The 26,281-nt window shown below is 39.9% G+C and overlaps 2 protein-coding genes across 11 annotated transcripts in view; one reads left to right on the forward strand and one right to left on the reverse strand.

Annotated features, from left to right (window-relative positions):
- The window catches only part of HOOK3 (hook microtubule tethering protein 3), a 108,924-nt gene extending 101,031 nt beyond the window's left edge, over positions 1-7,893 (reverse strand). For all 4 annotated transcript variants that reach the window (XR_006604080.1, XM_045070957.1, XM_045070956.1 and 1 more), the window contains exons 1-2: positions 7,692-7,893; positions 713-798 (exon numbers count right to left, since the gene is read on the reverse strand). Coding sequence is in view for 3 of the 4 variants with exons in the window: in XM_045070957.1 (XP_044926892.1) it covers positions 713-798; positions 7,692-7,748 (143 nt within the window). In the remaining variant the exon portion in view is untranslated. The remainder of the gene's footprint in view (positions 1-712; positions 799-7,691) is intronic.
- A 365-nt stretch (positions 7,894-8,258) lies between these two features.
- Positions 8,259-26,281, forward strand: part of RNF170 (ring finger protein 170) — a 45,897-nt gene continuing 27,874 nt past the window's right edge. The window contains exons 1-3 of one of the 7 annotated variants that reach the window (XM_045070962.1): positions 8,270-8,396; positions 13,942-14,017; positions 14,696-14,839. In XM_045070962.1, coding sequence (XP_044926897.1) covers positions 14,703-14,839 — 137 coding nt within the window. In that variant the 5' untranslated portion in view covers positions 8,270-8,396; positions 13,942-14,017; positions 14,696-14,702. Of the gene's footprint in view, positions 8,397-8,544; positions 8,703-13,941; positions 14,018-14,695; positions 14,840-26,281 lie in introns of those variants that run through there. The other 6 variants (XM_045070961.1, XM_045070960.1, XM_045070965.1 and 3 more) reach the window with 6 other exon arrangements.

A 26,281-nucleotide genomic window follows, 5' to 3' on the forward strand; every position in this document is an offset into this window, starting at 1 on the left:
AGACTCAGGTATGTTTCATATATCTCACACATGAATGTTATTCTTTTAATCATTTGGTGACATGAGTATCTACGACGCAGGCTGAATCATGAAAAACTGATGGTATTTAACCACTTGTGACCTACAAAGGGCATTTTCATTATGATTCAGATAAAAACCATACCTTGTGAACAAAACAAATTCCCTGCCTCTATGTGGATCTCACATGAGTAGTGGGGGAGCATCACAAAACAAATGAATATATGGTATATAAGATGGTGTTACATACCTCAAAGAAGAACATAAAAGGTTAAAAGGGATACAGCAGAGTATAGGGCAATGGCTGTCACTTATTTTATATGAATGGTCAGAGGAGGCTTCATAGATATAACAACATTTGAGCAAAATCCTAAGGAAAGAGAAAGCAAGCCTCTAGATTCTTCTACAATGAGAAAATATCATTAACGTGAAAATTTCTGCTAAGCTTATGCTAAAAAAATGAGAACAAATAATTCTGCTAAAACCAACTGAGTGTTTAAACAATTATGGCTGTAATTAAACTCTCAGCCAATCTATACCAAACAAGTACATGCCATCAAAATTAAAACGGACATTTATAAGCTCTTATTCTTCGCGCAACACACATTTCATGTGAACATTTTTTTTCATCCATGTTTTCAATCTAATAAATATTCACATATAAGACTTTACAAAAACATAAAGCAATTCTTACATTTTCTGAAGAACCTGGGCCATCACAACCCCATTCGTTAAATCTTCCACGGTCTGGCATGGTGCATCCACATTAAATGTCTGGATCTAGGGAAAAAAAGGAAAGGGGTTGGGGGGGAGATTCCCTGGTTAATTATACAGGAGATTTCTTAGGCTTCCTTTTGTGATTATCGCATCTTGACAGTTGGAATAAATTTTAAAAAGCAGTAGAGTTGGAATGTTTTTCCCTTATGGGAAATTTCCTGCAGGTTCTCATTGTCCCTTAGGTAGAAAAGAAATTGAGGTGGACAACTGGTGACACCCTAGCATCCCTTCTCCTCACAGATGACCAATCTAAGCAAGTCATGGTAACTCCATCTCCTCTACCAGTGACTAACTTAGGATTCACGGGGCAAAGACAATGTGAACCAAAGAATTGGAGTGAGATGCTTAAACTTGAGTTTCTAGGAAAGAAGAGCCAATCTCCTCTTGCTGTGGTCAAGTATGTTGCCTCAACTGCCACCAGCATTCATCTTAGGGCTCCTAACAGAGTATATTTTAGGATGAGGCTGATATACTCTACGACAGAGAAGAGGGATACAAAGAACTGGGTCCTTGAAAAAACTGAGCCACTGAATTAAAAAAAAAAAAAAAATGAAGCCTATTTTGTGAGAAAGACGTGCTTAAGGCTGGCCAGAGATTTATTTATTCAAAACCAAAATATCTTTATAAAGAATTCACATTCACTAAAGTTGAGGTTAGATATTCAATTTTGATTCTAAATGTACTGTGAATTAGATCTAAGTTTGCAAAAAACCAAAAAACTAACAACTAACTTTGCACTGGTCAGCATGACATGGCTGAGAAATAGAAATTATTTCCATAAGATAATACAGCTGAGCCAACAATGATTATACCCAGTAGTGCAACCAAGATTTAGAAGGAAATAAATCACTGAGAAAAGACAGATGCGGCCATGCTCTCCCAGTTTATAGATTTGCAAAATGAAAGAGTATGACAGGATGTGCAAACAGCAGCACAAAGATTAGAAGTGAGTGGGATGCAGTCTAGGAATGAAAAACAGCTTAGCATGGGATGGGGGGGTGGGAATAGGAAGAGATGGAAGAGGGAAAAGAGTATAATGGTGAAAGATGGGGCATTTACTGTGCAAAACCTCATAAGCCATGTTAGGACTTTATTCTAAGAGCAATGAGGTAGGAGGGTGGCTAAGCAAAGGACTCCATGAGACTGAAGCCATGAGATTTATGCTGTATAAAGATCATCCTGGCTGCAATATGAAGAAAGGATTGGAGGGGAAGAGGCACAGAGACCTATTTTTGTAGGTTTATATTATTAACACAGATGAGGTCCAACTAAGTAGAGACAATGGAAATATTGGGAGTAACACTCAAATCTTCTCACATTTTTATTTATTGGGTTACATACTCAGAAGTGAAATTACTGGGGGTGCATGGGTGGCTCAGTTAATTAAGCATCTGCCTTTGGCTCAGGTCATGATCCAGGAGTCCTGGGATGGAGCCCCCACATCATGCTCCCTGCTCAGTGGGGAGTCTGCTTCTCCCTCTCCCTTTGTTCCCCCATCCCTCCCTACTGGTGGTGCTCATGCTCTCTCTCCCAAATAGATAAATAAAATAATTTTAAAAAAAGATTCTTTAGAAGTGAAGTTACTGGGTCAAAGTGTATGCACATTTTAAGATTTTTGATAAATACAAACTGTCCTTAATTCTCATAATTGTTTTAGTCATTTTCTCACTTTGTAACAGTAGATGATAGCTACTTCTCTGTAGTGTATCATTTATCAAATCTTAAAAAAAAAAGCTACAGACAAATGCAGTCAGTAGCTTCTTTATATTTCCTATATGGGAAAGTCTTATGAGTAGTGAGGATTACAGTGGTGGAAACTAAAGGAATTATCTTAGAGATCACATAGTAAGTGGTTTTTATCTAGGTATCCATTTGGGAGAGTAATGAAAAGAAGCCATCCCCTGACACTAACTTCATATACAGCAGAGGTTCAATATAATTAGTAAATGAATAGATGGAACAAATAAATATCTGCAGGAACTGATTCTATATTATCTCCAGCTGCCTCAATAGTAATGTGATAACAATGTAGTTTAAAATGAGATAAGCACCTGCTTTCATTTTACAGTTGATAAATTAATCTCTCACAGGTTTAAGAGGAAAAAGAGACAGCAGTGAGAGCCACATCTCATTTATCTCTTTACCACTAATCTTAACACAATTCTGACACAGAATTGTGTCATTTATTATGCTCATTTATTTATTTGACAGACAGATCACAAGTAGGCAGAGAGGGAGGCAGAGAGAAGAGGAAGCAGGCTCCCCGCTAAGTGGAGAGTCCGATGTGGGGCTCGATCCCAGAACCCTGGGATCATGACCTGAGCCAAAGGCAGAGGCTTTAACCCACTGAGCCACCCAGGTGCCCTGAATTGTACATTTTAAAAGCATGTATTCTGGGGCTCCTGGGTGGCTCTGTCTGTTAAGCATCTGCCTTCAATTCAGGTCATGATCCGGGGGTCCTGGGATCGAGTCCCCCATTGGGCACCCTACTCATCAGGGAGGCTCCCACTCACCCTGCTTGTGCACCCCTGTGCTCTGTCAAAGAGAATCTTAAAAATACTCTAAAGGAGGGGCGCCTGGGTGGCTCAGTGGGTTAAGCTTCCGCCTTTGGCTCAGGTCATGATCCCAGGGTCCTGGGATGGAGCCTCCCATCGGACTCTCTGCTCAGTAGGGAGCCTGCTTCCCTTCCTCTCTCTGCCTGCCTCTCTGCCTACTTGGGATCTGTCAAATAAATAAATAAAATCTTTAAATAAATAAATGCATTTTTAAAAATAATAAATGCATTAAAAAACACTCTAAAGGAACATTAAAAAAATGAAATTTATGGTATATGAATTATATTTTAATTTTTAAAATATCTATCATCTACTAGTCTCATCAACTGAGTTTACATCTACAGGATGTGTCTGGAGATCAGCACAGTAAAATTTAAAGATAATTACATCTAAGTGCATTAAGGTGTGAAATTCTACCTAAAAGATCATAACCTCTCTTTCAATTCCAAGACGCTCTATTAACATCTCCCAACCTCCATCTCACCCTCCCCCAAAAAAGCATGAGAAAAGTAATACAGGAGATCACCTGGAATTAGTATCTCCACAGCAGTTCTCAACCAGGGGTGGTTTTGCTCCCTAAGAGACATTTTTGTTTTTAACAAATAGGTGTGCTACTGGTATCTAGTAGGCAAAGGCCAGGGATGCTACTTTCAAATGTCCTACAATGCACAGGGCACTGCCACTGAATTCTCCAACCCCAAATGCCAATAATGCTAAAATAAAAAATCCCTGCTCTTAGAAGGTATATGGTCCCCAGGCCACTAACAACAGCATCACCTGGAAACTTGTTAGAAATCAGAATCTGGAGCACCTGGGTGGCTTGGTGGGTTAATGCCTTTGCCTTTGGCTTGGGTCATGATCCCAGAGTACTGGGATGGAGCCCCGCCTCGGGCTCTCTGCTCAGTGGGGAACCTGCTTTCCCCCTCTCTCTAACTAATATGAAAATTTCAAGGATATGCTAATGTTGCTGGGTTTCACAGAAGAAATGTACTTAGCCTATGTGATGATTCTTTTCCCACTAAACTGGTAGCATTCCAGATTCGTTCTGGTTTTTTAGTCTCTACACCTAGGAAAGAACAATCTTTTCATGTAAAGTTCAAGAAATTAGGCTTGACAGGTGCAACAGGCAGGGCAGATTTCTTTAACAGGTAAGAATACAATTTGACTCAGACGGTGGGGAGAGGAGGTAGAGTGGATATTTTCAAGCACATCCTGCTGAACTTGCTTGCTGCATAAACTCTAATTTGGAATTTAACCTTAAGGTGTTTCCCAGTGGTAGAAGGATACTCTGTCTTTTCCTAACTACTCCTCTTTCAACAAAATTTTGGAACATTTGATTCTTGGGCTAGTAGGCACTCTGATACAACAACTATTTATCCAGCATTTAAGGCAATTTGATGTCCACATAAATGAATTCTGGACAGACAACTAATAGTCACCCCTTTTAAGTGCCTGAGTTTTCATTATTTTAACTATTTCTAGTGGAAGAATTTCTAAAGTGTACTATCTACCTAGTACTAAATTGCTAAGTTTAAGTGAAAATAAACTTTTGATATTCAAGATCCTAATTATGATCTTCAATAATTGAGCATGGAGGTTCCTGAATTCTGTAAGGCTGTCAGAATCAATCATGTAGTACTGAGCTTTCAGTTTTTGGATCTTCTAGGTCACCGGCAGCTGCCTGTACCTTGCCAAGTATTGCAGTTACCGCCCAATCTTCTGTATGCACAGAACCCACATGACCAACATGGCTGTAAGCTTATGTAGAGTAAATTAGTCCAAATGGGAGTCTTGTCTTTTCTTTTTTAAGCAGGTTCCATGCCAACTCTTGGGTCTGAACTCAGGACCTTGAGATTGAGAATCACAAGTTCTACTGACTCAGCCAACCAAGTGTGCTAAGGGAGTCTTCTTTGGAGCGTATTGCATACTTTCCTCCCCCTTACACTTGGTTTCGGAATTGTTTTCAGCATAAACTGGCCTCCAGATATGAGGGGAATTGCGAGGCTAAATGTACACTTTTTAGCTACCTCATTTTCTGCATAAACATTTATTCTTCTTTTTATAATGACAAAGGGAAGCCAGCATTTAAACTCAACTTTATTTTGAAAGATTTCAATGCACAAGGTTTTAAAATGTTTCCAAATCTTAGAATTGTACATCTTTGCAGAGGCTCTGCCCCTCCAGTTGTTACTGAAAATCTCTAATCTTATTTTTTCCATAAATTTTCCCTTTTGGGCCTTCCAGTGACAACTCAAAAATTCTTTTCTACAACACCATATTCCCTGGTTTTCAGGGAATCTGATAACATAGGTTCTGTTTTCTTGACATTTACCAGATCCTAAATAGATGCTCTCATACTGTGTGTCTCCTCAAACTTCTCCAAGACTCTTTCTCTATATTTTTATTAGCATTTCTCACTCAAATAACTGCAATGATCACCATCTTCTTGCAGATGGCCTTCACATACACCTGTTTTCAAGACTTGTCTTTCTAGACTTTAAACCACATAGCCCTACTTCAGATTCAGTTAGCCCCTCATCTTTGCCCTATTGCCTTTTTCTAGCATTGAGGGAGGAACTTACTTGTACAGACTCAAAAAAGCACACCTTAAGATCCTCATCTTCTGTTTACAACCTCTGCCAAATCTATTCCTGCCACAGGATCAAAGAATGTGGTCATTCTTTTCCTTTATCTCTCCCATGCCTTGGCCATATTATGCAGCTCAACAGTTTCCCTCTTCTCTAAAATATAGTAATGAAACCCTTCTTGTCTGAAGTTGGAGCCTACTATATTTGTAAGCTATATGTTAACTATATATTTTTGCAAAAACCAAAAAACACCCTGAAATCCCAGTAATAGTCTAACGTAAAGTTACAGAACATATCAAGCCCTAGCAGTGCATGTATTATTTCAGAACACATAATCTGATTCACAGAACACATTATGAAAATCTGAGTAGGAGCACATGGGTGGCTCAGTCAGTTAAGCATCTGCCTTTAGCTCAGATCATGATCTCAGGGTTCTTCGGATCAAGTCCCATGTCCAGCTCCCAACTCAGCACGGAAGTGTGCTTCTCCCTCTCCCTCTGCCCCTGCGACTGCGCGCGCGCGCGCTCTCTCAAATAAATAAATGAAATCTTAAAAGAAAGAAAAAAATCCCAGAGTATTTACACTACCTTTGTTACAACCTACCTAACGCAATGCTTCTTTAACCTTTCCATGAAATGCCCCCACACAGGAAAGTGACACATACATTTCAGAGATCTGAAACGACTCAGATACCACTCAACAGAACTTTTTTTTGACATCTGTATCTTATCTTTAACATTAACCCTAATGCTGTAGTTACCTCAACAAATATATTAGTGCTCTATTCTAGAAATGACATTTAACATTTTTAGCAGTGAGTAAAACTCCTGGAGAAAGCACTAGGTTTATCCCATGGCTCTGCGGACCCTATACATACACACACACAGGCCAAGAACTGACACCTAGGTTTGTGAAACACAGCCTGGGTTATAGGTCCGGCTCTCGAAAAGGCTGCTAAAGACACAATAATCAGCACTAGAACGAAACAGATACTTTAAAACGTGACATTTTAAGTAAGTGTTCAATAATTCAAGATCAGAAGCCCACAACGTCGACCCAAAACGTCCAGTTCCATCACTGATTCCTACGTAGCTTCCAGATTTGTTTTTATAGTTATCCCTTTAATAAGTATCTCCACGCGGCTGACTTTCTCATCTCTGAAGCGTATCTCGCATCTTAAATACCGTCTCTGGGTGCTCTTCCGCATTTTTCCTACCCTCCCTTCAAAGTACTTTTCTCTTCCAGGGCGCCCGGCTCATCCCGCAAGGGGCTCCCCTCTCAGTGCTCTGTGAACGCTACAACAAAGGCGAGGAACGTCGTAACCAGGGGTCCCGAGTGCCTCTACCGGCTGCGCCGCGCGCAGAGACAGCCGAGCTCCGGCGTCCCCGGCAGCGCGAGGGAAGCGCCCGCACCTCGTCAGCTGCAAACAACAACAATCCTAATCACAGTGCCGCCCGCACCCCATCATTAGCCTCCACCGGGCCGGTTTCCACTCGCAGAGCAGCCAACACCTCAAGCCCGACAAGTTTCCCTCGGACTCGGGGCCGAGTCCCCCCGCGCCCCCTGCCCCCAGCACGGCCTGGCCGCTGGGGTTGACGCGGCCCGCACCGGCGGCCCCCGGCTCCGCCCGCCCCAGGCCCCGGATGTGACGGCACCGCCGCCCTCGGCGCTCGCCCCCCGCCACAAGCGTGGGGGATCCCGGAAAGGAGGCCTGGGGGAGGGGGTCTTCCCCGACGCGCCAGTCACCACATACCCAAGTGAGAAGGCTCTCGCACAGCTCCACCCGCTCCACCGACTCCACGTTGAACATCTTCCCCAGCTGGGGCTTGGCAGCGCCTCCCCGCCTCACCAGAAACCGCTGCCGCTCGCTCTGGGGCTGCGTCCGAGGGTCGGGGCAGCTGACCTGGCCTCTGGCCCACCTTCTCCTCGCCCCCGGCCGCCGACGACCGCCCGGGCGCTGCCAGCGGCTCTCGCACCGTCACCCCCGCTGCCCCTCCTTCTCCTTTCACTCGGGACCGCGCGCCCGCCGCGCGCGCCCCCGGCCACGCCCGCAGCCTCGCGTCCCCGCCTCCAGCCCCCACACTCCTCCTCCGGAAAGCGCCGGCCCTGGCCAGAGCCGCGGCCGACGAGCCACTGCGCACAATCGCGCTCCAGCCGGCCCGCCTCCTCGCCGCCGCCGCCGCCGCCGCGCGCGCCCCGACGCCGGCCCGCTGCGTGTCGCCGCGCGCACGCGCCCGGCCCTGGCGGCGGCGGCGGCGGTGGCGGCAGCGGCGGCGGGTTCTCCCCGCCTGGCCGCTCGCAGCTTCACGGAAGCTCGGCAGTGCGCGTGCGCCGGTGTCCGCACTCCTAATTAAAAAAGACCTAGTGGTTGCCTGGGAGGGGTGGCGGGGGCCGTGCCCGGAAGTAATCTCTAGTCTCAGTCACCGGGAATTGGCGAGGTATCCTCTGCGGTGGAGAGGTACGCGCCCCCTCCCCCTCCCAGCCGCCCGGGCCGCGGCCGGCCACGCCCACCCGGATCCGGGGGCCGGCGCTCCGGCGTGGGCGGGACTGCCCCGGGGTCACCTTCGGGCTTCGGGGCGGGGGGAGTCGCCGCCTCGGACCCCGGGGCTCCGCCTTCCTTCGGGTAGCCGGGGGGCTGAGCCCCAGAGCCGTCCGGCTCCCGCCCGGAGTTCCGGAGGCGGTGGAAGGGCCGACGTGGCGGGCGTCTCGTGGTTCTGGGCGCTGGGCCGGGTGAGAAGAGCCGGCCGTCCCTTCCCGGGTCGCGGTGAGCGTCGACTCCCTGAAAACTTCGGCTGCTTAGTAGGGAGAGGGTGTGCGCCAGTTGTGAGTCCGCGAGGACTTCGGCCGTTCTAGGGCCTGCTTCTCCTCGGGCGGAGCTGGCAGGCGGCCTTCTCCTTGGATGGCTCGGCGGGTGGTCCGCCGCGAGCACCCGCCTTTGTAGAGGCGTGGGTTTCTGCAGGGATATCAGTATATTTTTATGCGATACGACCTATGCAGAAAAGTGCATACAACGTACATGGTTAAAGAAAAATAATGATAGACACCCGGATAAAAGAACACTGCTCACCCCTCAGGAGTCCTGCCCACACCTAGCGTTCCTTCCTGAGAACAATTTCGTCCCTAGACTTGTATGATACTTTCCTGCTTTTCCTTCTAGCTTTACTGTCTGTATATGCATGCCTAAACAATACAGTTTTACTTTGCTTGTTTTTGAACTTTTACGAATGGGATCAGTGTGTTTTGTGGCTTTGAATTTATAGTAAATTTGTATATATAGGTAATTTTTATTGCTGCCTAGTATTCCATTGTATGATTATAACAGCGTAACCCTTCTGTCAATGGACGTTTTGTTGTCCCAGTTTGGGGGTACTAAAAAAGAGTGCTGTAAGCATTCTTCTACCTGGATCCTAGTGCAAATCTGTAGGGGGTTTCTTGGAGTCCTAGGAGAATTGTTGAGTCCTAGGGGAATACATAACTTTATCAGGTAATGCCAAAATTATTTGGAATGCAGCAAACATAACTTCCTAGAGCACGTCTTTGGTTTGCAAGCTCTGAAGCCCCCCTTTTCCCATTAGGAGTAGGTTTTATCTTTGAACATTCATAATCAGAGTGAGTTTTTAATGATGCCTTACAGAGTCCCCGTTAAGAATTCACATATGATGGATTTATTTTGTAAATGTAAGAAAAATCTTACCTAGACTCTTCTCAATGGTCTTAAAAAAAAAAAAAGTATTCTTCCTTCCACCATGGGCAGAGAAATCTTTAGAAATGATAAATGTGTCCTACCGGCCTTGTTTCCTCTGTTGGTGCCTCTGGATCTCGGTCAAACCAGAGTTCCTACATTCCATGCTAGGTCGTTTCTGTAGAATCCCTAGAACTTTAATGACCTTTACCCTTGTTGGGCACATAAAATCAGTAAGTATATGTTACATTGACCTAAGCCTGACTCACCTGCAACTTGTCTTTGGAAGTGAAGAACAAGATGCTAACCTTTTCTGGAGGGACTGGTATAGTGAACACCTTCACTCCAGCTGCTTAGGTTTCAAGACTTTGACACAAATGACCTAAGCCCCCTTTTTCAGTCTTGACCGCTCACCCACAATACATTTATGTAAGATACTGCAGTGTTCTTGAGATTTCATTTATGGCTCCAAATACCCTCAATATTAAAAGCTTCTTGGATGTAATTATCTATGGAAGTGATGTGATTATCATGTTTCTACATGAACTTGGGTAAAAAGACCGAGTTTCTTCTTTGGAAGTTATGAAATTTCCTATATTTCCCTTATTCTTAATTATTTTTTTCTGAAAGTTTTGGAAAAGACAAAGGAGAGAGGTGAGTGCAACTTGTTTTAGCTGTCTCCTTAGTCTGGTTAGTTGGAGACTAGTTCTCATCTATTATAGCTGTGTGTCAGACTTAATTATTTTTATAGCTGCTTATCAGATTTAAATAAACACTGTAGTGTCCTGCGTGGCAATGCTCCCAAATTTATGGAGTATTCCCGGGGAGTACATATTTATAGCTTTGATTAAAGAGAATTTGAGGGGCGCCTGGGTGGTTCAGTGGGTTAAGCCTCTGCCTTCGGCCCAGGTCAGGACCTCAGGATCCTGGAACAGAGCCCCACTTCCGGCTTTCTGCTCCGTGGGGAGCCTGCCCCCCCCAACCGCCTGCTGCTCTGCCTACTTGTCATCCCTCTCACTCTGTCAAATAAATAAATAAAACCTTAAAATTTTTGAATTTGAGATGCAACATAGTGCAGCTATGGGGAAGGCACGACTAAGTTTTATAATGGTTCTTGACAGTTGTTAATGATAGTAATCAAGGGTACCTAGCTAGCTCATATGGTTGGGTATGTGTCTCTAGATCTTGGGATTGTGAAGTTTGAGGTCCATATTGGGTGTAGAGATTACTTTAAAAATAAAATCTATAAAAAATTAGTAATCAAAATACTACAGCTTGAATTTACTGAGAGCCTATATGATGAGCCCAGCAATATGCTAAATACCTTCATTATCTTGTTATCAAAGTCCATAAAACAAAGAGCTTTTGGGGGGGCTGTCAAGTGGGCATTTGGGGGGCACCTGGCTGGCTCAGTAGGTAGGGCATGCGACTCTTGATCTTAGTGTTGCCAGTTCGGGCCCATGATGGGCGTGGAGATTACGTAAAAGTGGGCATTTGGTGTGGTTAAAATTAATTTTATATATTTTACATATGAAGAAGCTGAGATGCAAACTTTACGTAAGTACATATTGTCTGACTCCAGAGCTTACGCTTTTCTGCCGTTAAGCTATTCCTCAATAAGACTTAGCTAGTTAATCAGTAGCAGACCAGAGGTGCCTGGGTGGCTCAGTCTTCAAGCACCTGCCTTTCGCTCAGGTTATGATCCCAGGGTCCTGGAATCCACCCCCACATCAGGCTCCCTGCTTGGTGGGAATCCTGCTTCTCCCTTTCTCACTCCCCCAGCTTGTATTCTCTCTGTCAAAGAAGTAAATAAAATCTTAAAAAATAAATAGCAAACCAAAGCTAGAAACCAGTTCTCTTCAGGCTTCTATCAATTATACCACACAGTTTCCAAGACCTATGGTGTTTTTTTCTGTGAATCTCAAATAGTAAAAATGAAGTCCTGGTAACTCTTATTTTCTTATTTGTAATGGGGGAAGGAACTTAAGAAACCTCAAGCCCAGTTTTGCAGACAATGAAAGGCCTTTAGAGATTAAGTGGGAACTCAGTTGTGGTAGTAGAACTGGAACTAAAATCTGACTGTTAATGTCCAGGCAGGCTTGAGTTGAGGGCCTGTGCTTTAGGGCAAAAACCAGCCTCACAGTTCTGGTCTAGACAAGATCTAACCTTGTAAAGCATGAGTTGGAGAACTGAAGTTCAGATCGAAAAGACTGACTTTTCAAGATTGAGGTATTATGTAATCTCCTCAAGTAGAAAATTTTCTTTTTATTGTTTATCCTCTGTAATCTCAGATCTGCATCACCCCATTTTTGAACTATTGAACTCCTACAGTTCCATTTTAAAACTATGATTATAAGAAAAACTACTAGTGGAAATTGAGCTATTGGAAGCCCCCAACAAGGTCAGTCATTAATAGTTTTCTTCTCCCAGTGAGAATGCTGGCTTTAGCTGGGGTTTCCATGTGACAGGAAAACATAGCTGACCACCCTCTTCCTCTCAGGAATTTATCAGTGGCCTTTTCCCCTCCCCTTTCTCTGCTCACTTTCTTTCCCCTCCCCTCTCTCTGCCCAAACACTTTCTTTGCAATACCAGAATTTGTGGAAGTAAAAAATAACTCTTCATTTCAATAACATCGGGAGCTTCTGCAGTAAAATGATGCAAATAACATTATGTGGCTCTGTAATACTTAGAGCATCCTGGGATCTCTGAGCTCTTGGAACTGTGCTTGAAGCAATATCATAAGCAATATCTTATTTACAAAGAAGTTAAATATACAGCAGAGTGAAAAAACATAATTTGTGCAGTGGAATTTACTCACATTACCCTTGATTATACTTGGAAGGACACCGAAACAAATGTAACCCATTTAAAAAAATACAAAGGAGTCTGGGGAAGAAAAAACTATCCCTCTACCCTATTAGGTTCTGGGCCGAGACTCCCCTCTAATAAAAGACATTAACAAGAAAAAAACAGAAGCTTAATTTATAAACTTCCTGTGTACATGGGCGGGACCTAAGAAAACTGAGTAAACTCCAAAATGGCCCAAGCAGTCATATTAAATACCGCCTTCAGCTAAAGACAAAGGTGTGGGGGAGGCGGGGTAGACACAGTCAGGGGAGGTTACCAGGAAAAGCACAGTAAACAAGGGTAAAGTTGTTATGCAGATTTAAGTCAGTGCTTTCTCCAGAACAGTCTGTAGGGATTTCGTCCTCTTCAGGTATTGAGAGGGAGATACCTTTACAAATGGAGATTTCCCTTGTATGTCTCTTTCACGGAAGGATAACTTCTTGAGTTTCAGAACTTTTCCTTTGCTGTTTTTAAAAAAAAAAGAAAAAAAAAATCATGATTTGGGGGTGACAAATTCTGCTCCCATTCAGTAGTAGTAAACTGCCCAAAGTTAATACCATTGGGAAAAGTCTTTACAACTCTGTGAAGTAATTAGATTCAGAAGGTACTTGAAATCTTGACACAAGGAAATAACATTTTGGTTATCTTTTGTACAGCTGCAAGTAGTTCTCACTGCCCATAGGACTTTTGACACAGCTGTAGAAAGCATTTATAATTTTAAAAGAGAAACCTGGGCTCCTGGCTGGCTTAGTCATTGGAGCCTAAAACTTTTGATCTTGGGATTATGGGGTTGACCCCCACGTTGGGTTTAGGGATTACTTAAAAATAAGATCTTTAAAAAAAAAATAAAAAGGAAATCTGGTAAAATAAACGCCTAAATTTATTGCGTGACCCACCCCTGGTTTATTTGAGGCTGTTTATTCAGTTTCAGTTGGCAGTTCGTTTGCTTATTCTTTTGAATGGAAATAATGAAATTAGAGCTGCTTCTGAGTTTCCTGGTGTGTGGCCTTCATGATGGTTGTTTGAAACCCATCATTAGAAAGTTCCTGATACATTGGCTCTTACTATGTGTAAAGATGGAATTTGGCTTTGATCTGTTTGTTTGCTTAGGTTTCTTCCATAAGGTACTTTCCTTATTTCAGCAGCCAATTCAGATTCTTTCAAGGGTATTAGACTTTCACAAAGTTTCCTCTTAACAGAGTCAGTAGGTTGATGACAAACTTTTCAGTGCAATGTTACATAGATACAGAATTTTATTTAGTTATAACAGTCATATATGTTTATGTTTTCCTTTAAGGGTCTTAAGAGACTAAATTTTTCTGTTTTGCAATATAAAATGTGAATTACCTGTGATACTTGGATTCTGATACTTGGGTTATTTCCCTTCATACCTATAGGAATTGGGTATTACCATTTTTCTGAAGCTTAGTGTATGGGAAGGAGAGTTTCATATCCTCCCTTTTCTCTTCATAAGGAAATGCAGCCTCAGAGTGATTCCATATTCCAGGCAGTTCAAAGAATTCTCAACCATAAGCTGAGCTTAGTTCCAGGTGAGGCTAATAGTTTTTCAAGCCCCCAAATTTTCATTAATTCAACTAATCTTAGTATAGATAACAAATGTCCTATAGCCTAAATGTCATTTACTTTTCAAATTACTAACAATAAGTAAGGTAAGTCACTCATATTTAAACATATATTTATTAGGTCCTACTGTGTGCAGAGCACTATGCGAGATAATACAGGAATATTAACAGAAGAAGAAAATACATTGCCTTCCCTATCCATCCATGGTACATTCTAGGACCCACTCAGTGCTGTGAGGGTGAAGAGGGATCTGATTTACTGGGAGAATTCATTTGGTATACAAGAATGAGAAGAGCAGTTGGCCATGAGTAATATCTTTTCCTTAAGATTAAAGGAACAGAGCTTGAAAAAGAAAGGGTGTTTTTAAAAGATTTTGTTTTAAAAAAAAGTGAATAGATGATAAATTAGAGTAATTGTTTATCTTAAAGGAAATAAAATTTTGTAGTCCTCAAAATAATGTGTCTGGCAAATTTTAAAGAACTCTAACAGGAGAATCTCCACTAGAGTTGTACTTAATGCAACTTTCCTTAAGTGGGCGCTTAAAAAAATTATATACATTAGAAGTCAGTTATCTTTGTGTGGTTTTGATTAGTATATGTTATTTTCACTGTGTCATTTGTAACTTTTTTTTCTTTATCTTTTAGACTTGGAATGGCCAAATATCAAGGTGAAGTTCAAAGTTTGAAATTGGATGATGATTCAGTCATAGAAGGAGTAAGTGACCAAGTACTTGTGGCAGTTGTGGTCAGTTTCGCTTTGATTGCTACCCTGGTATATGCACTTTTCAGGTGAGACTAAAGGACAAAAGAATTGAAATAATGTATATTTGCAAGGGCCACTGCTTTCTGATTGCTTCTAATAATTTTTAATACTTCATTTAAAGAACTAGTAATAGAGCTCGGTAATTGTGATGTGGAAATGGAGTTTGGAGCCAACAGCCAAGAAAGAATTGTAGACATGTCTTCAGTGCAAAAAGGAGATTGTTTTTTTTTTTGTTTTTTTTTTTTGTTTTTTTTTTTTTAAAAACTTTATTTATTTGACAGAGGGGGAGAGAGAGAGATCACTAGTAGGCAGGGAGGCAGGCAAAGAGAGAAGGGGAAGCAGGCTCCCCGCTGAGCAAATAGATCATTATGGGGCTCCATCCTAGGACCCTGAGATCATGACCTGAGTCAAAGGCAGAGGCCCAACCACTAAGCCACCCAGGCACCCCTAAAAAGGAGGTTTTATTAAAGAATGAGAATGGGATCTGTGGGCAGAAAGAGCTGCACTGGGGTTGACGGGTGACTGGTAGTGTATTTTCAAGTTGGGAGGGGGTTATAGGTAGCATCAGTCTCTAAACAATTTATTTATTTAGATTTATTTATTTTAGAGAAGGGGGGCAGGGGGACAGAGGGAGGAGAGAAGCAGAATCCCTGCTGAGTACAGAGTCTTACACAGGGCTCAATCTCAGGATCCTGAGATCCTAACCTGAACGGAAACCAAGAGGGGGATGTTTAACTGACTGAGCCACCCAGGCACTCCTCTAAAGAATTTTGGAAGCAAGATTTCCAGGACCTTGAGGGGGCTCGCTATTGTTAGGAAAAGGTCATTTATTACTTTCTAATTAAACGTTAGTCGTGAGACCCTGTGAGACCCTTCAGATGTGTATCAGTGGGCCATATGCATGGAGGATGATTGATAACATATATCTTGGGGTGGGAGGGGTAGAGATAAAGGAAGTTTCCAAAGGAATTAAGGTCGATTTACAGGACCCTGCGGGGTCAGGATAGTGTTAAGCTAAGATTGCCTTTTGCCCTTAGCAAGGGGTTAATATTGAGGCAGCTGAGTTCCTAGAGGAAGGTCACCCTGTTTCAAGGACTTGTCAATGAGCTGTGGGCAATAAGGGCACTTAATTTTTTCTTTTGCTTTTGTTTTTCTCATCACTTGTATTTTTGCTAATGTATTTTATTTTTCACTAGGCTCTAAATGCTACCGTATATTGTTCCTGTTGTTGGCTGTCTCATGAGATAAAATTTAAATACCATATTTTGAAAAAAATATTTTCCATGGAAATATCACAGTTTTAAAATGTAATTTTCATAATTGAATCCTTCAATTTTTAGGTAATAGAGATAGTAAGTACAAAATATTTTAATTCTTGGGGCGCCTGGGTTCAGTCGTTAAGTGCCTGCCTTCTGCTCAGGTCATTACCCCAGCATCCTGGGATCAAGTCCCGCTTGGACCCCCTGCTCTGCAGGGAACCTGCTTCTCCCTCTCCTACTCCTCCTGCTTGTGTTCCCTCTCTGGCTGTGTCTCTCTCTGTCAAAGAAATAAATAAAAATCTTTAAAAAAAGAAAAGTACTTTTAGTCTTTAAATAGAAAAACAAGCAAAAGAACAAAGTTGGACAATATGGAGGGAATTAAGATTAAAGTTAAAATTACTGTTATAGAATCAGGAATAAAACTTAGAGGCTTCAGGTGTTTATATATCATTAAGTAGACACTGGGATATAAACTAGAAATTTAAGTGTTAACACATGGAGATAAATAAAATTTTATGTATAAGTATGTGTCATTGAAAACAGAAATAGAAAAAAATACAAAATAGAAAAAATAATTTCTAAAATTACAAATCAGTGAGTTTGCTCTAAAATTATAGAAAAGATTTTAAACATCAGGATTCTTAGATATGACACAAATTATGAGCGACAAAAGAAAAGAAATAGATAAATTAGACGTCACCAAAATTCCCAACTTGCGGGGGCCCCTGGGTGGCTCAGTGGGTTAAGCCGCTGCCTTCGGCTCAGGTCATGATCTCGGAGTCTTGGGATCGAGTCCCGCATCGGGCTCTCTGCTAAGCAGAGAGCCTGCTTCCCTCTCTCTCTCTGCTTGCCTCTCCATCTACTTGTGATTTCTCTCTGTCAAATAAATAAATAAAATCTTTAAAAAAAAAAAAAATTCTCAACTTGCGTGCTTCAAAGGATATCATCAAAAAAATGAAAAGGCAGGGGCACCTGGGTGGCTCTGTTGATTAAGCATCAGCCTTGCACTCAGGTCATGATCCCAGGGCCTTGAATCAAGGTCTGCCTCAGGCTTCCTGCTTCTCCCTCTCCCCTTATCCCTTCCCCCTGTTTGTGTTCCATGTCTGTCCATAGTCTCTCTGTCAAATAAATAAATAAAATCTTTAAAAAACCAAAAAAAAAAAAAAGAAGAAGAATGAGATGCAGATATAACTTTATCATGTGGAAGTATCCATGGAATTTTTGAGTGAGAACTGATGATTGAAAGGTCAAGTAAACTATACTGTTTAAAAATTATTTTTGATAAGATTAGTTTTTAAATATTTTGTTTTTTCCTTATTTCTCTAATTTTCCTGCTATGGGATTTATTATATAATCAAAGTTTTCCCCACAGACTGGAAAGATAATAAAGTGTAAACCAAAAGTTTTTTTTTTTAATTTAATTTAATTAATTTATTTGACAGAGAGAGCACAAGTAGGGGGAGCAGCAGGCAGAGGGAGAGGGAGAAGCAGGCTCTTTGCTGAGCAGTCAGCCTGATGCGGGGCTCGATCCCAGAACCCTGGGATTATGACCTGAGTCGAAGGCAGATGCTTAATGACTTAGCCATGCAGGTACCCCCAAACCAATAGTTTTATATTTAAAAAGGCAATTGTATGTTGTAGATGTGAAAAACTTAGCAGTATTATGCTGCATTAGTCAAAATAACCAGATAAAGGTCACATTTGGGTAATTTACAGTTTGGGTGAATAATTTTAAACTGGTAAACATTCAGGGGAAGTTATCAGAGTGGGTAAAGCTATAAAAACCATATAAAATGCTTGAAGGGACTGGGGATATAGAGCTTAGTGGAAAAGTCTGTTGGACATAAGAGCTGTCTTTAAATATGATCAGGGCTTATTTTATTGGAAGAATTAGATTTATTAGATTTATTTTATGTGGCTTCATGGACAGAACCAAGGCCAATAGGTAAAGATAAATAATCGATTTTGGATCTACCTTAGAAGTAACTTTTCAAAATATATAAGGTACTTCATATTATACTTAGAATTTTCAGTCTGTCATATGATTGGGCAGGAGGTCAGTTTAAGTTCCTGTCCAGCTCTTCAGATTCAAATTCAGTTGGCAGTTGTAATCCTGTTACTTCTACTGAAGTTACCAATTAGCAATGAGTTGGGAGAGGGGAGCATGTGTAGTTTACAATTTAGATAAAACTTTTGTCTCTTTTCAGTAATTTCTTTGAGGTTTTGAGCCATTATAGTTATTTTTTTGTATTGTGAGATAAACACAGCATAAAATTTACCACTTTAGGAACACAGTTCATTGGCATTAAGTACATTGACAATGTTGTCTAGCCGTCACTACTTCCTTGCCAGAACTTTATCATTCCAAATAGAAACTGTACCAGTTAAACAATAACTTCCCATTCTCCTTCCTTCCAGCCCTTGGAAACCTCTATCCTACCATTTATCTAAATGAATTACTCAATTCTGGGTACCTCATAAAGTGGAATCATACAATATTTGTTCATTTGTGTCTGGCTTACTTCACTTAGCATAACGCTTTCAAGGTCCAGCTACATTCTGGCACATATCAGAATAGCATTCCTTCTTATAGCTGAATAATACTCCATTGTATGTATATACCACATTTTGTTTATCCATTTGTTTTTGATGGACATTTGAGTTGCTCCCACCTTTTGGCTGTTAGTTCAGCAAATACTGATACAACATTGAACATTAGTGTACGAGTACCTGCTTTCAACTGAAATTGCTGGATCATATGGTAATTCTATTTTTAACTTTTTAAGGAAAGTGTTTTTCACAGTAGCTGGCCCATTTTACATTCGCAGCATCAGCAGTGAACAGCGGTTCCAATTTTTATGTATCTTTGCCAACACTTGCTACCTTCTATTCTTTTTATAATTGTCATCCAAATGGGTGTAAAGTAGTATCTCATTGGAGGGTTTTTTTAAAAGATTTATTTATTATTTATTTGAGAGAGAGGAAGTGTGCGGGCATGCACGTGCGCTAGTGGGCAGAAGAGGGGCAGAAGAGAGGAGAACCCAGAAGCAGACTCCCCACTGAGTGCAGGCCAAATCCCAGGACTCCAAGATCATGACCTGAATGGAAATTAAGAGTCCACCGCCTAATAGGCTGAGACACCCAGGTGCCCCTCTGGTTGGAGTTTTGATTTGCATTTCACTTAGGATGGATGATGTTGATCATTTCATATGCTTATTAGCAATATATTTGTCTTTGAAGAAGTCTACTCAAGGTATTTGCCAATCTTTGAATTGGGTTGTTTGCTTTTTATTTTCAGGTTATGAGAGTTTTTGTTTGATTGTTTTTGTAGACACCGAACATGGGCTTGAACTCAAGACACTGAAATCAAAAGTCTCATGTTGTACCAACTGAGCCAGCCAGGTGTCCCTATGAGAGTTTTTTCCCATTGAAGTATAGTTGACACAAAAGTTATGTGAATTCTTTATATATTCTGGTATTACTTATTGTCGATAATGCTACAACAAATATTGGGGTACATATATCTTTTTGCATTGGTGTTTTTATTTTCTTTGGGTGACTCCCCAGAAGAGGGATTATTAGATTATATGATATTTCTGTTTTTAATTTTTTTAAGTGTGAGGGTTTCTCTTTTTTTTTTTTTAAACATTTTATTTATTTATTTGACAGAGATCACAAGTAGGCAGAGAGGCAGGCAGAGAAAGGAGGAAGCAGGCTCCCTGCTGAGCAGAGAGCTGGATGTGGGACTCAGTCCCAGGACCCTGGGATCATGACCCGAGCCCAAGGCAGAGGCTTTAACCCACTGAGCCACCCAGGTGCCCCTATTTTTAATTTTTTAAAATTAAAACTGCCATTTGATTTTCCACAGTGGCTGCACCAATATACATTCCTACCAGTAGTGCACAAAATTTGCCTTTCTCCACATTCTGGCCAACACTTGGTTATTTCTTATCTTTTTGATAATACTTATTCAGACAGGTGTGAGGTAATGCCTCATTGTTGTTTTGACTTGCATTCTCTGATGATTAGTAGCACTGAGCATCTTTTCAAATGTCTGTTGGCCATCTGGATGTTTTCTTTGGTAAAATGTCTATTTGGGTCCTTTTACCATTTATTAATCAGATTATTTGGGGGTGTTGTAGTGCTAAGTTGTATGAGTTCCTTATATATTTTGGATATCAACCCCTTGGTGGATATAAAATTTGCAAATATCTTCTATTCATAGATTGCCTTATTACTTTGTTGATAGTAACCTTTAGTGTGCAAAAAGCTTTTTAGTTTGATGCAGTCTCAATAGTTTATTTTTGCTTTTGTCTCCCTTGCTTGAGGAGACAGATCCAGAAAAATATTGTTAAGGCTGATGTCAATATATAAAATATGTACATACTTTGTTTTCCTCTAGGAGCCTTTTGGTTTTAGGTCCTAATTTAGGTCTTTAATCTATTTTGAATTTACTTTTGTGTATGGTATACAAAACTGGACTAGTTTCAGTCATTCGCATGTAGCTATCCAGTTTTCCCGAGACCCTTAATGAAGAGACTGTCTTTTTTCCCCATTGTATATTCTTTTTTCCCCATTGTATATTCTTGTTGTACATTAATTGGCCATAAAAGCATGGGGTTATTTCTGGACTCTATTCTGTTCCATTGATGTTTGTATCTACTTTTGTGTCATACCATATCCATACTGTTCTGATGACTATAGCTTTATAGTATATTTTGAAAACTGGATTTGTGATACCTCCAGCTTTGTTCTTTTTTCTCAAGTGTGTTTTGGCCATTGGGGCTCTTTTATGGTTCTGTACAGATTTTAAGATTATTTGTTCTAGTTTGTAAGAAATACTGTTGGTATTTTCTTTTCTTTTTTTCAAAGATTATTTATGGTGGAGAGGGGCAGAGGGAGAGAATCTTCAAGCAGACTCCCCACTGAGTGTGGAGCCTGATGCAGAGCTTGATCTAATGACCTATGAGACCATGACCTGAGCCAAAACCAAGAGTCAGATGCTTAACTGACTGAGCCACCCAGGTGCACCAAAAAATGCTGTTGGTATCTTTGTAGAGATTGCATTGAGTCTGTGGATTGCTTTGGGTAGTATAGACATTTTAACTATGTTAATTCTTCTAGTTTATGAGTGTGCTATGTCTTTCCACTTGTTTTTGTTGTTTTCAGTTTATTTCATTGGTGTCTTATAGTTTTCAACGTACAGGTCTTTACGTTAAATATATCCCTAGGTATTTTATTCTTTTTGAGGCAGTTGCAAATGGGACTGTTTTTTAAATTGTTCTTTCTGCTGTTTCTTTGTTAATGTATAGAAATGGAGCAGATTTTTGTATATTAATTTGGTATACTGCAACTTTCCTGAATTCATTTATTCTAATAATTTTTGATGGAGACTGTAGGGTTTTCAGTGTATACTATCATGTCATCTGCAAATCATGACCATTGTACTTTTTCACCAATTTGGATGCATTTCATTTCTTGTTTGATTGCAGTGACTAGGACTTGAGTAGTGTGTTATATAAGTAATGTGGGGAGGATGGACATCCTTGTTTTGTTCTTGCTCTTAGAGGAAAGCTTTCCACTTTTGACCGTTGACTATGGCATCACCTGTGGGTTTTTCATATATGTACTTTATTATGTTGAGGTATCTACCCTCTAAAACCCGTTTTATTGAAAGTTTTTATCATGAATGGATGTTGAATTTTATCAAATGTTTCTCTGTATCTATTGAGATGATCATATGATTTTTATCCTTTATTTAGTTAATGTGGTGTAACATGTTGATTGAATTATGGGTATTGAACCTTTCTTATTATTGTGAAATGACTCCCACTTAATCATAGTGAATGAATCATTTAATGTATTGTTAAATATGGTTTGCTAATATTTTGTTGAGTATTTCTGCATCTGTTCATCAGAGACATTGGTCTGTAATTTCCTTTTTTTAAATTGTATCTTTGTTTAGTTTTGGTATCAGGACAATAATGGCTTCTTAGAATACATTTGGAAGCATTTCTTCTTTTCTATAGTTTTAAAATTATTTGAGAAGGGTAGGTGTTACCTCTTCTTTAAGTGTTTGGTAGAATTTACCTGTGAAGCCATCTAGTCCTGGATTTTCTTCCTTAGTTGTGTTTTGATTATTGATTCATTGGTTTGTTCAGATTTCCTAGATCTTCTTGATTCAGTTTCGAAAAATTATATATTTCTAGCAATTTATCCACTTCAAGGTCATCCACTTTGTTGGCATATAATTTTTTGTAGTAGTTTCTTAAAATCTTTTTTATTTCTATAATGTTGGTTGTAACTTCTGTTTCATTTCTGATTTTCTTTATATGAGTTCTGTCTTTTTTTCTTGCTGAGTTTGGCTTAAGGTTTATCAATTTTGTTTATCTTTCCAAGAACTGTTAGTTTCACTGATCTTTTCTTTCTGTTTCTTTTTTTTTTCTTGTCTCTATTTCATGCATTTCTACTCTAATCTTTATTATTTCCTTCCTTCTTCTAACTCTGAGCCTTATTTATTCTTTTTCTAGTTTCTGTAGGTATAACATTTGTTTATGAGAATATTCTTATTTCCTGAGGCAGGTCTCTATTGCTATTAACATCTCTCTTAAAACAACTTTTGCCGGATACCAAAGATTTTGAACCTTTGTGTTTCTATTCATTTGTCTCCAGGTATTCTTTTTTATTTCTTCTTTTATTTCTTTGTTAACCCGTTGGTTATTTAGTAGCACGTTATTTTCCATCTACATGCTTGTGTTTTTTCCAGTTTTTTTTTCTTGTAATTGATTTTGTTTCATGTAATTATGATTGGAAACAATGCTCAATAGGATTTCAGTCTTAAATCTATTGAGACTTGTTTTGTGCCCTAGTGTGTGATTTGTTCTGAAGAATGTTCCATGTGCACTTTAAAAGAATATGTATTCGGCTCTTTTTGGATGGAATGTTCTGTACTTAACTGTTAAGTTCATCTGGTCTAATGTGTCATTCTAAACTATTGTTTCTTTATTGATTTTCTGCCTGGATGACGTATTCATTAATGTAAGTGGGGTGTTAAAGTCCTCTCCTATTATTGTATTGCTTTCAATTTCTCCTTTGAGTCTGTTAGTCATTGCTTTGTGTATTTAGATGGTCCTATGTTGGGCACATAGATACTTAAAATTGTTATATCTTGTTCCTGGATTTATCCTTTTCATTATGTAATGTCTTTCTTTATCACCTGTTAAAATTACTGTTTTATTACTAAAGTCTATTTAAGTAGCGCTATCCCAACTTTTCTTTTTCTCTTGCAAGACGTGTCTTTTCCCATCCCTTCACTTTTGGTTTAGGTCTGAAGTTAATTAACATTTGATGCGTCTTTTTGGGGGGGAGGGAAGGGAGGTTTCAGGAGTAGAATTCAGTGATTCATCATTTATGTATAACACCCAGTGTTCATCCCAAGTGTCTGCCTTAATGCCCATCACCCATTTAGTGCATCCCCGTACCCTCCTCCCCTGCAGCATTCCTCAGTTTGTTCTCTACAGTTAAGAGATTTCCCTCCCTCTCTGTTTTATCTTAGTTTATTTTTCCTTCTTTTCTCCTATGTTCATCTGTTTTGTTTCTTAAATTCCACATATGGGGGAAATCATAATGATACTTGTCTTTCTCTGACTTATTTCACTTAGCATAATACACTCTAGTTCTATCCACATTGTTGGAAATGGCAAGATTTTAATCTTTTTTTTAAAGATTTTATTTATTTATTAGAGAGTGCATGAGCATTAGGGAAAGGCAGAGGAAGTGGGAGAAGCAGACTCCCCACTGAGCAGGGAGCCTGATGCAGTGCTCCTTCACAGGACTCTGAGCTCATGACCTGAGCCAGAGGCAGATGCTTAACTGACTAAGCCACCCAGATGCCCCAAGATTTCATTCTTTTTGATGGCTGAGTAATACTCTGTTTTATATATATATGTATGCATACATATATATATATATATATATATATAAATTCACACAGACACACATATATGCATACACACATACATATACACATACATATTTTATATATATATATGTATATATATAGTCTGTTGAAGGGCATCTTGACTCTTTCCACAGTTTGGTGATTGTGGCCATTGCTGCTATGAACATTGGGGCTCTTTTTCATAATTTGGCTATTTTTTTAAAAAGATTTTATTTATTTATTTGAGAGAGAGCAAGAGAGAGCACAAGCAGGGGTGAGGGGGAGAGAGAGAGAGGGAGAAGCATACTCCCCAGTGAGGAGGGAGCCTGATGTGGGATTTGATCCAAGGGTCCTGGGATCATGACCTGAGCTGAAGGCAGATGTTTAACTGACTGAGTCACCCAGATGCCCCTTGGCTATTGTTGATAGTACTGCTTTGTAAACACTGGGGTGCATGTGACCCCTCTGAATAAACATTTTTGTATCCTTTGGATAAATACCTAGTAGTGCAATTGCTGGGTCATAGGGTAGGCATCTTCTTCTTCTTCTTCTTTTTTTTTTTTAATTTTATTTATTTATTTGAGGGAGAGAGAAAGCATGAATAGAGGGGAGGGGCAGAGGGAGAAGGAAAAGCAGACACCCTGCTGAGTAGGGAGCCCAATGCGGGGCTTGATCCCAGACCCCCTGAGATCATGATCTGAGCCAAACGTAGATGCTTAACCAACTTAACCATCTAGGTGCCCCAAGAATTGTTTATTTACATTTAAAGTGATTATTGAATGCACCCAACATGCATAAAACAGTTAATACATAAAATACATAAAACAGTTAATAACAAATGTAAAATAATTGATAGTAATAGAATACTCCACTTGTATCAATGGACAGATCATCTGTATAGAAATTCAACAAGGAAACTGGCATTGAATGACATACTAGGCCAGAGTGATTTAATAGACATGTTCAGAACATTCCATCTTAAAACAGCAGAATACACATTATTTTCAAGTGTATATGGAACTTTCTCCAGAATAGATCACATATTAGGCCACAAAACAAGTTACTCAACACATTAAAAAAAAATCTAAGTCGTATAATTTATCTTTTCTGGCCACAATGCTATGAAACTAAAAATCAACCACAAGAAAAAATCTGGGAAAAACACAAATACATGGAGGTTAAATAATATGCTCCTGAATAATGAGTGGGTCAACCAAGAAATCAAAACTTAAATGGAAACAAATGAAAAATGAAAACAGTAGTTCAAAATCTTTGGAATGCAGCAAAAGTGGTTCAAGAAGGAAGTTTATAGCAATAGAGACCTACCTCAAGAAGCAAGGAAAACCTCAAATAAACGACTTAACCTTATACCTAAAGGAGCTGGAAAAAGAGGAACAAACAAAAATCCAAACCCAGCAAAAGGAAGGAAATAATAAAAATTAGAGTAGATATAAATGATATAGAAAGTAACAACAACAACAAACCCACTAGAACATATCAATGAAACCAGGAGCTGGTTCTTTGAAAATATACAACTGATAAGCCTGTGGCAAGACTCATTTTAAAAAAGAGAGGGAGAAAGAGAGGATCCAAATAAACAAAATCACTAAAGAGAAGTAATAACCAATACCATAGAAATACAAGCAATTAAAATAGTATTACAATAGTGTGAAAACCTATATGCCAACTAATTGGACAAATGTAAAAAAAAATGGATAAATTCCTAGAAACATAAGACCTACCAACACTAAAGCCGGAAGAAGCAGAAAATTTGAACAGGCTGATTACCAGCAATGAGATGAATTAGTAATCAGAAAACTACCAAAAAACAAACCTCTAGGAACAGACAGCTTTGCAGGAGAATTCTACCGTACATTTAAAGAAATTATACCTATTTTTCTCAAACTATTACAAAAAATACAGAGGAAGGAAAACTCCCAATTTTATTCTGTGAGGCCTGTTATCACCCTGATACCAAAACTAGAAAAAGATACCATAAAAAAAGAATAGTATACGCTAATATCGCTCATGAATGTGGGTGCAAATATCCTCAACAAAATATTAGCAAACTGAATCCAACAATACATTAAAAAAAATCATACACCATGATCAACTGGGATTTATTCCCAGTATGTAAATGTGGTTCAGTATTCACAAAACAGTCACTGTGAAACACATCAATAAGAGGAAGGATAAAAACCGTATGATCATTTAAACAGCCTTTAGAGCCTCCTGGCCTGGTCCTGAAAAACTCTTAAGTCTTAGGGCCA

Source organism: Mustela putorius, unplaced genomic scaffold (assembly GCF_011764305.1).
Source record: "Mustela putorius furo isolate JIRA1106 unplaced genomic scaffold, ASM1176430v1.1 tig00003976_pilon_pilon_pilon, whole genome shotgun sequence".
Taxonomy (NCBI): Eukaryota; Metazoa; Chordata; class Mammalia; order Carnivora; family Mustelidae; genus Mustela; species Mustela putorius.